Source organism: Gavialis gangeticus, unplaced genomic scaffold (genome assembly GCF_001723915.1).
Source record: "Gavialis gangeticus isolate Ggan-Ray unplaced genomic scaffold, GavGan_comp1, whole genome shotgun sequence".
Taxonomy (NCBI): Eukaryota; Metazoa; Chordata; order Crocodylia; family Gavialidae; genus Gavialis; species Gavialis gangeticus.
This window is the reverse complement of record NW_017728973.1, coordinates 1655240-1665928: the sequence shown is the minus strand read 5'-3', so window position 1 is coordinate 1665928 and position 10689 is coordinate 1655240. Positions and strand designations below refer to the sequence as shown.

At 60.4% G+C, this 10689-nt stretch overlaps 1 protein-coding gene across 1 annotated transcript in view; it reads left to right on the top strand.

Annotated features, from left to right (window-relative positions):
* C1QL4 (complement C1q like 4) overlaps positions 1-9663 on the top strand; it is a 10190-nt gene extending 527 nt beyond the window's left edge. Inside the window, exons 2-3 of the mRNA XM_019505070.1 lie at positions 7-223; positions 8468-9663. Of these exons, the coding sequence (XP_019360615.1) occupies positions 7-223; positions 8468-8647 (397 nt within the window). The 3' untranslated portion in view covers positions 8648-9663. The remainder of the gene's footprint in view (positions 1-6; positions 224-8467) is intronic.
* The last annotated feature ends 1026 nt before the right edge of the window (positions 9664-10689 follow it).

The following is a 10689-nucleotide window of genomic DNA, read 5'->3' as shown; positions in this document are numbered from 1 at the left end:
CTACAGCCCCAAGATCGCCTTCTACGCGGGGCTGCGCAAGCCGCACGAGGGCTACGAGGTGCTGCGCTTCGACGACGTGGTGACCAACGTGGGCAACTACTACGAGCCGTCCAGCGGCAAGTTCACCTGCCCGCTGCCGGGCATCTACTTCTTCACCTACCACGTGCTCATGCGGGGTGGCGATGGCACCAGCATGTGGGCCGACCTCATGAAGAACGGGCAGGTAAGGCCTCACCTGGGCCCTGCCCACACCTGGGCCCCCTTCCCGGGCCCAGGGGAGGGGGTTTGGGGCGCTCTGGAAGGGGGCAGGGGTCCCCCAAGGGCCCTGTGCAAGGGGGTTGGTGCCCGGAGAGCCTGTCCGCGGGGTCTGATGCACAAGCCTTTGGGTTTGGAGGGGGAGACGGGGGTAAAATAAAGAGTGAAAGGAAAATCCTAGGACATGGGCGATGCCGGAGGAAGGCAGCCAGGGGCTGCAGGAACATCCCTACAGCTGCCCTTGGCCGTGCCCATACTAGTATCATTGAAAATTTGGGTGGGAAGGGACCTCGGGAGGTCACATCTAGTCCTACCCCGGGTCCAAGCAGGACCAGCCCCAACTTCATCACCCCAGGTAGGGCTTTGTCAAGCCAGGTCTTAGATACCTCCAAGGATGGAGATGCCACCACCTCTCCGGGTAACTTGTGTCCTCACCCCCTGGCTCGGGTTTGGACCTGCTGGGTTTTTAAAGCCCAAGAGAGGGACCAGACGGGGCTGGAGACACCGGTGCGATTCTCTCCCCTGCCCAGGCGACCCCGGGGGCAGCGGGGTTCGGACTGCTCTTGTTCCTTTCTTTTTTTGAATGGAAAAAAGGCCAGGAAAATCCCAATGAGCAGGAGCCCGGAGAAGCCGAGCGGTGTTTTGTGTTCTGAATCGAGCCCCGGGCTCAGCGGTGTGCAAATAACGTTGTGTCGGGTTCCCAGCGGCTGGCGGGAGGCAGGGAGCAGAGAACTTTATTTCAGTGATTGTTAGAAGAAAAATAGGTTTTCAACCCTCCCCCCATGTAAACAGCAATAAATCACAGTTAGGATAAAACCATGTCCGTGCCAATCACAGCGGCACGGAGACACTCTCGGCGTGTAGCGGAACGGGCTGGTAAAGTTGAATAAGATTCAGGGTGTGCGGCGGAGAGGTTTAATTTTTCTGGCGTGGAGGGAGGGGAGCAGCAGACAAAGGCTCCAGCCAGGCTCCTTCCCCAGGAGAAACCACATTTCAGCCCTAAAACCCGTGGTACCTTCACTGAGCTTCCAGGAGAAGGGATGCTAAAGAAGTTGGTGTGTGCATGTATTTGTGTGCACGGGCTGGATCCTGGCACTATCCCGAGCTGTCTACGTGCATTTGGGCGTAGGCAGGCGATGTGCGTAAAATCCACTTTCAAAATGCGGGTTTCTATCGTCTGTAACGGACAGCCGACACGTAGAGAGGATAGGATGTAGCTCACCACGTATCCTGATAAATTGTACAACATTCGAGGCACGGACCACTGTATATTTATATGCATACTCGGTGTGTATAGATATAGGTATAAATCATCCCTACACTTTGGTGTCTATCATAGAAATACCGTGCAGGTCCTGTAGACAATGGAGTAGTTGGGTGGTGGGCATCTGTGCAAAATTAGGAGCATTTAAGTCCGTTACTTTTAACGACCGGCAAGCCTACGGTGTGTGGCTAGCTGGAATATATAGGTATATGTCATGTGTAATGCTTTAGATGCAATTCTCCGTGCACATAACCCTGAATGCTATCACGCACATAGACCGAAGCCACTGTGCCTGTCTATAAAGTGTGCGTGTAAATTTCTATCTGAATACATATACACGCGCGTGCACACAACTGCATAGTACTTTAGAGACGTATGCACAGCGTTAAATAGACGTGCGTGGCAAACAGTGCAGGTGGAGAGATATTTTTTCTAAAATCTTTCCAAATTCCTCCCCAGCGTGGGGGGAATAAAAACCTACGTACGTTCATCCATGGAGGCTCCGCTGTCTCTTCCTCCCTCTTTCTTATATGCAGCCTTGGGTAAACTCCTCCCGAATCTTCCACATCTTTCCCTAGCCCCTCTCCGGAGCCCAGGTGGGGTGGGGTGCCTGGAAAGCCAAGGCGTAAACCTAGACCAGCAACAACAACAACCAAAAAAAAAAAAGCACGGAGAAATATTATTCATTTCCTGCCTTATTGAATTGATTTTCAGCTGCCTGGAGAAGCTCGGGAGGGCTGGAATTAAGCTATTCGCCGTCAGATGATCATTTTATTTTTTTAATAAGAGAATAACGAGACAGTTGATCTGAAATGTAACCGTTTAAACCCTCGTCCTGGACATTTTCCATTTATTAAAGATAAATAAGCCATTGATCTCAAACTTCCCGTGCCGCGGAGCCTTCCCCCACGGCTGCCTGAACTAATGAAAGCAGCACCTCCCGAGAAGCCGGCTGTTGTGTCTCTTGATCGAATCAATATACATATTTACATCCGATTGCCAGGAGACTCGGGGAACGCGTTGGCACAGGGATTAGCCGGCACCGAAGCCCAGAGCTGCTGTTTTATATGTCAGCGAGTCGCTTTCGTGGCTATGCATGCGCCGCCGGGCCGGATCCTGGCCTGGGGTCACTGGGAGCAGGGGTTTGTGCTTCCCGTGTGTGGCTGTTTGCACCCAGGCCAAACCCTGCAGGTCTCAGCCCAGAACAGGGATGTTATGTGCCTGGGATGAGCTGGTGTGAACAGGTGCAGTGGGGAGGCAGGCTAGGGAGCACTGACCCGGCGACCCGCGGAGGGGCTGGCTGCTGTCCTGGAGCAGCTCCTGCCTAGGCCTTGCCATTAAAACAGGCTCCCACCCCCAGAGAGCAGCAGGGCCCCCCCAGCCACCCCACCCCTGGGCAGGCACCCTCCGCCTGCCGGCTTCTCTCTGCCTCCCCTGGAGCCCCCACGAGAACCAGGAGGCTCTGGGTGGCTGCCTGTTTCGCAGGAGGATCAACTCATTCTTAGTCAGTGTATGGAAGCCACAGGGAAGGGGCCAAAATATTAGCAGGATCCTCTGCACCCCCAGGGCTGGGGCCAACAGCACAAGGGATGCGGCTGCGTTAACTCTGCCCTCGCTACCACCAGCCAGAGCTGGCCTCAGGCATGCTAACATCACCAGCCTAATTCTAGTGTATACACGCACACACACGTGTGTAAAATACAGGTGTGTGTATAATATAGCTATCTATCTATCTATTAGATGCATACACACACATTAGCTGTACATGCGTATATGTATACACATGCACACAGACATACATTACATGCACAGGCATACACACACGCACACATGCATACACACGTGTGTGTGTATAATAAAGGTATGTGTGTATAATATATATTAGATGCATACACACACACATTAGATGTGCATGCACACACACTAGATGCACACGGATATATATTTATATACATACACACAGATTAGATGCACATGCATACACGCATACACGCATATATATTTGATGCACATGCATACGCATACATACAGACTTATTTTATCTATCTATACACACACACACGTATCTACATATCTATATACATATCTACCTATGCACACACGCTATCTATCTATCTATCTATCAGCACATATACACACACATGCACATATCTATCTACATATAGATATACATGTGTATCTATCTATCCATCTAATCTCATACGCGCGCACACACACACTTTCTGCCGCTCTCCTTATCTACGTGTATGTGTGTGTGTGTTGATCCAGGATGATTTTAGCTCCGCCGGGTTTATTCCCAGCTTAGGATACAGATCGTGTTTTAAAAAGCCGAGCTCTGGAAGCACCAGATTGAAAGAAACCATCATAAAGTTTGGGCGGTTTTTCTCCCTCCCCCCCTCTTTTTCTAAGGGAGATTAATGGCGGCATTTTCCATCTATTGATCATTTACCATTTTTGCGCCCCCTCCCCTCTCGACCAGGCAGCATCGCCCGTTTATTAAATAATAAATATCAGGAGGTTTGGAAACTGACAGCGCACCTGGTAATATCGGTTCCCTCAATTGGTCCCCAGGGCCCTGTCTGCAGTCAATTTGTCAGTAGGATTTTTATTTTATTTTTAATACCAAAATACCCTCCTGTCAGCTGAGATCAGGGCCGAGGCGGCTCATCTCATCCCGGCCCCCTCCCCCTGCCCGGCCCTCCCCGGTCTAATAAAGGCCCCGTTTACTTTTTATTTATGTAGCTTATTTTACCGGGGAATTAAAACCTTGGTGGGATTTATGTCTCATTTGTGAGGCAGGGTCCGGCGGCTGCCGTAAATCCAGGCAGGGCCGGGGGGCTTCCAACGGGCAGGGGCTGCCAGCAGGTGGGCTGTGAAGCCGTTATGACCTGCTGCATGCCCCCCTTGCGCAGGATCGGGGCTGCCGGGACCCGCTGCCAAGCAGCTGGCGGTGCAAAGCCAGCCCCACCGTCCCCCTCGCTGGCACCGGTACCGGCGACGCAGCGGCTAGGCGATGTGAGCAGGGTGCAGGGGTGATGGGGTCACAGCCCTGTCGCGGCCTAGATTCGGCTGGGGGTGGGAGTACAGCCCCCCCAGCCAAGGCCCTGGCGCGCGGGATGCTTGGCCGCATGTCGCCCTGCCGGGCCTGGCGCCGTGGCTTTCACCCCACATCAGCGTCAGCTCCCGGCGTCCGAGGGCTGCCGGGCAGCGACAGCTCGAGCGCTGGAGCCTTCACAGCGATTACGGGGCGGCCGTGAAGCGTGGCGACGGGCGGGAGCCGGATCCAGAGCCGACTGCCCGGGGGCCCAGCCGGTCCCTGTCACAGGCGGGCACGCGGGGGCCCGGCCCCTCTTCTGGGGCAGGAGACAGGTGTCCGTGCCGGCACTAATTGGCTGCGCAGGCAGAGAGGTCAAGGATTAAATGGGCCGCGGAGATTCAACGCTGCTTCGGCCCCGCGCGCAGCTCTCCGGGGGTCAGGGGTGCCAGCAGCAGGCACAGCTGTCCCCACGGGCTGGTCGGGAAGGACATGTCAGTCTTGGCAGCTGTCAATCAAACGTGCTTTCCTCCCCCCACGCATGGGTCTTGCAGCAATGAGGCAGCTGGGGGCAGCTCCTGCCTTGAGGAGGGGGCTTTGCTGGCTCCGTGCAGCCCTCCCACCCCCCTCCAACCGGGCTGTCTCACTTCCCCGGGCAGCTGGAGCCCGGCCTTGAGACATTGCTCAGCTCCGAGACCAGCCAAGGACGTCCCAGTGCCGCCAGGGCAGAGGGACAAGGGGGGAGCAGCACCAGGCCTTGATCTGGGAGCAGACTCCAGGAGTCCAGGCACCTGCTTCTCCTTCTTGCCCCCTCTCACCCCCGGGAGCAGAGCCCGGGAGCGGTGACATCTGGGCGCCTGCCCCTGAAGAGCCCCTGCGGGACCCCAGCTCCAACGGTTTGAGGTGGGATCACCCCCCTGCACCCCCTGGCAGCAATGGGGAGTCAGGATAGGGGTCTGGGCTCTGCTCCCCTGCCCCTACGGGAGCAGGGTGGGATCCCGCCAGGGCCTGGCTCAGACCCATCCCTGGAGTTCACAGGTGCTGATGATCCAGAGACCAAAAGCAGGGCCAGAATGGACCCAGGGAGGGCTGGGGCCCCACGCCGAGCGCGACTCCCCTCCCCGGTCCAGGGATGCTCTGAATCCTCATCTCCCACTCAGCCAATGCCGCAGGAATTGCAGTCAGCTCATCAACAGGCCGCCACGGCGCTCCTGTGAGACCACAGCACCGGCTGACGCGCTGTCACCTGCGCCAGCTGCGGCCCTGTCAGCTCGGCCTCTGGCTCCACAGAGGACGGGGGCAGCAGGAGGCGCTCTGCCCCGGCTGCCGGGCCCGAGCCGCAGCTGTCAGCGCAGACAGCCAGGTCACGACACCTCCCGTCTGCCTCCCAGGGGCAGCTGCAGAGGACACCGGGCTTCCCTCCCACCCCGTGCCCACAGAGCACTGTTCCCGAGACGCCGTGTTCTGCCCCAGAGGCAGCTGCATTTCACCCTGCGCTGTCACCTTGGGCTAACGTGCTGTCACGTCCCACCTGAGATGGCCGCATTTCCTTCCCAGACCCCAGCTGCAGACTCCCAGCGTCTCAGCCCCAGCCCGAAGGAGGCCCCGGACCCCACATCTGCATCTCTAGAGGCCTCTGTCGTGACAAACCCTTGATATGCAACCACTTCTGGGGTGGAACCTCAATGCTGTTCCAGCTGCACGCAAGCAGGTGCGACGGGGCAGAGGCCTGCGTCTGGCTAGAGCTGCAGCTGGGGCCGCGGAGCAATGCCCCCATCTGCACAGAGATGCCTCAGGACACCGCTTTCCACCCAGGAAGCTCATGCATGGGACCTCACCATGCCCCTGCGCAGCTGCATGATGCAGCAGCAAGCAGGGGCTGTGGTGAGAGCTGGCTGAGCACAGGCAGGGTCCCCGGCAGAGATGGATTCCCAGCCCCAAGTCTAAATCGCCCCACAGCGGCTGCAGACACTCATCCGCTGTCTGCCATGAGCCTGGCTGGCAGGTTGATCCCTGCTGCGCTGTGACAGGCAGCTGCCGGGCGGCTCAAGCGGGAATGCGGTCACCCTTGGCAGAGACTGCCCGCCAGGGCCTGTCCGAAGCCTGCCTGGGGCTCAGCTGCCCTGGTCCAGACTCAAGGGCAGCCCAGTGTGCAGGCCTGCCCTCTCCGGAGCCCCCTCCACCCACCCTGCAGCAAAGTCAGGGCAGCTCATGCCAGAGCCGAGTGATGGGCCCTGGAGGCAGTGGGGAGGGGGCTGTAGTGGGCACACTCCCAGCCTGCTGGTCTGGCCCCCACAGTCGGGATTGGTTCCTCATGACCACTGCACAGGGCCCTGGTGGGGCTGGCATGAGGATCCCTTACCCACCAAGCCAGGCCCATGTGCAAGGCAGGGTGGGGTGTGTCCCCCTTGTCCAGCCCAGCATGAGTCCTCCCCCACTGCCTGTCTCCCCTCCTCCTGTCACCTGCCCCCAGCGGGTCCTGGGTGCAGTCTGCCACGGCAGTGGTGCTCCAACACGCCCTTGCCAGGTTCAGGGGATGCCTGTCAGCTCCTGTCAGCCTCTCGGGGTCACCCGTACCCCGGGGAAAGGTGACAGCAAAGACAGCAAGCAGCTGGTGGCCTCCCGCCACCCCAATTCCCCCCTCCCTGCTCCTGTGCGCAGCTGCACGCCTGCCTCACTTGTGCACACACACCAGTGCCACCGCGACACCCATGTACACACACACCAGCACAGCTGCAACACCTGTGTGCACACGCTAGCATGGCTGCAACACCCATTCTTACATGCCAGTGCCACCATGACACCTGTGTGCACATGCCAGTGCCGCTGCTACACCCATGTGCAGATGCCAGCACTGCTGTGACACGCATGCCAGCACTGCCATGACACCCATGTACACATGCCAGTGCTGCCGCAACACCCGTGTGCACGCGCCGCCCCCCCACCCCCACCCCCCAACTCTGTTCCCTGGGGCAGGATGAGACTGTGCAAATTCCATCCGCAGGCGCCATTAATAATGCAGTGTCGCAGAGCCTGGGCGGAATTAAACAACAGCCCTTAATTATTTGCCAGGTTAATCAACCTGCTGGGAGAGGGGACAGCGAGGCTCCCGAAACCTCCCCCTCACTGTGGCCCAGCCGCAGCCCAGGGCCCCGCCAGAGCCTGCTCCAGCCTTCCCGGGCCCCACGTTGATGAGTTACTTCATTTCCTAATGAGCCAAGGTCCTGGCGAGGGGATCCTGGCAAGAGCCGTGGGGGCAGCACTGCCATGTGGGCAGAGCCCCAGTGCCTACCTGGAGTCAGGGGAGCCTGCTGGGGCCTGCATGTGTGTCAGAGGCTGGTGTGTGCGAGCTGGGGCATTGTGCGTGTGTTACACGCGCAGCTGCATGCGTCTGCTGGGGGTCTGCTGGGGGCTGGCGGGGGAGACCAGCAAGGCCCCATATTCCCCAGCCCTTCAGCCCACCCGGTTGCACCCCGGGAGCCAGAGCCCCCAGCCTGGGACCCTGCCCCCCCTTCCCGTTCACACCAGCTGGCGCTGGGTGAAAAAGCCCCGGTCCCTGCGGCAAGGGGTCATGACCACAGCCCTCGGATTAGCGGCAGGTTTAGCATGCGCAGGCAGGCGCCGGGGCACAGGGGATGCACTGCCCCACCCCCTGTGTTTGGCTTTGGGGCTAGACCCATCTGCGCCCCTGCGGCTAAACCGGGCCGCAGCACGGACGGCAGACCCTGGGGGGCAGCGGGCCGAGCCCCAGCTGCTGCAGGGCGGTGCGCGGCGCAGGATGGGGGGCTAAGGGAATGGGGGAGCGCCTAGCTGCAGGGGAGCTGGCATAGGGGGAGCTCTCTGCACTGGGGTGTCCTGGGGGGGACGTCCCTGCAGGCTCTGCCCCCCTGCTGACACCTGCCCCATCTCCCCAGGTGCGGGCCAGCGCTATTGCCCAGGACGCCGACCAGAACTATGACTACGCCAGCAACAGCGTCATCCTGCACTTGGATGTGGGCGACGAGGTCTTTGTCAAGCTGGACGGGGGCAAGGTGCATGGCGGCAACACCAACAAGTACAGCACCTTCTCCGGCTTCATCATCTACCCGGACTGAGCCCCCCGCCCCCGCTGTGGCATGGGGTGACCGGGGATCGGGACCCCCCGGCCTAGCTGGGAAGGGGGAGCCCGCTGCTTAGGGCATGGGCACGGGGCTTGGGGGTGTGGGGGGCCAGGACTGCGGGGCTGCTCTGGGCTCCTAGACGCCCCCACCTCTGGCTGTCCCAGAGAGCAGCCCTCCAGCCTCTGGGGCAGCACCAGAGTGGGCAATGCAGTCCCTGCCCCCCCATAGTCCCCAGAGCCCTCAAGGGGGGGGAATCCCCCCAGACAGACAGAGCCTGCACCTGGCCCTCCACCAAGGTTTGGAGACCCCCGTCCATACCCCCATAAGAATGGAGGCACCCAGCTCCCCCCACCCTAGGGTTGCCCCCTGCACACCTCTCTCCAAGAGCCCCTCCAACTCAGCCTTATCTGCTGATACCATCTGTGTCCCGGGCTGTGGGAGGGGGCTGCAGGGCCAGGGGGTCATTGCCACGGCCACGGGCGCTGCTACCCACACCCAAGGTGTCCGTGGGTCTGCCCCACCCCCAGCCACATGCCAGAAATGAGTGGAATGGCTCACTCGTGTGTCATGGGCCCCGCGCTGCAGGCTGTGTGCAGAGAATCCCCCTGCTCACGCACCTGCATAGGGCTGGGCAGCACCAGGCACAGGGTGGCAGCAGGAGAGCGAGGCACAGGGGTGCTGAGGGTGCCAGGGAGACCCCCGCTCATTGCCCATGGGGCCAGACCTTCCCTGCGCTCCCCAGCTGCCCCCGAGCCCCATCTCTGCATGCACAGCCCCCTGCCCCCCCCGCAGGCTGGAGCCACCTCACTCCCCCTCTCCACATACAGCTGTGCAGGTTTACACACGCGAGCCTGTGTGCACACCGGTGGGTTTGCACACGTGTGTGTCTGCTGAGTCATCCCCCTCCTTTGTCTGGTGACACTTTACACCTCCTCATCTCGCTCCAGGCACCCCCCCCCCCGAAGAAAGCACCCCCAGTGAAGCTGCAGCCCCGCAGTGACCCCCCAGAACCCCACCCTGTCGCCCTGCATGCCATCCCCGCCTGCCAGCTGCTTGCCCACCGGGCCAGGGCCTCTGGCACAGCCCACCCCAACAGCTGCGCTCTCTTGCTACCCCCCCAGCCCCCCAAGGCCCTGCGTGGTGGTGGTGGTGGGGGGTCTCCTTGGCTCCGACTGTCAGACTCTGTGTTCAACCCGCCAATAAAGCACTCTGGTTTTGGACTCGCACCTGTCAGGGCCTCGTGTGCCCCCCGACCGATGCAACTAGCTCTGAGGTGGGGCAGGGCAGGGGGTTCCCTGTGCCCAGGGACACCTGCAGGAAGGGGCTTTCACCCCCTGGTGGGGCAGGTGGAGGCTCTGGGCGGTCTTTAACCCTTTCCCCACTGCAAGGCTCTGCAGGCCTATGCCCTGCTCCCCTTCCTCCCCCCGCGCCTGCCCAGAAGATGTCAGCTCCAAGCACCTGTGGCTTCAACCCTCCTTTGCTAGCCTGGGTGTGGGAGGAGAGGGTCTGGCTCCCTGAGGCAGCCCCTTGAAGGGGGAGTAGCCTGGGGGGGGCTGGGAGTGAAGGGCTATGGTGGGGGGTGCTCCATGTGCTGCCCATGGGCTCCTGCCTGGGAAAGGGGGGGTACATCTGCACGCATACATGGGTGCAGTGCGGCCAATTGCAGCTGTGCTGCATGCGGGGCATGCATCCTGCCACGTCCTGGCCTGGGGGGGGGTGCAGCCTGCACCATGCCCATGCACACGTGTCCATGGGGATGCTGTTGCAGGCAGGCAGTGGCTGTGCGTGCTGGGCCCAGCCGCCCCCTCCTGCATCCCCCTGCGTCGTGGCCCCGTCGGCGCCGACTGCCCCCTGTCAGGGTGTTGAGCGCTGATGAGAGGTGCCTGCAGCGGTAACGAGCTCCCCGCTGGCCGTGCTGCCCTGCCTGTCATCGGCACGTCACTGGCAGAACCCACATGGAGACAGGGCCACAGCCCAGAGGCCATGCAGCCCCCTCCCAGGATAACAAGGGGAAGGGGGGCTGGGCTGACGCACGC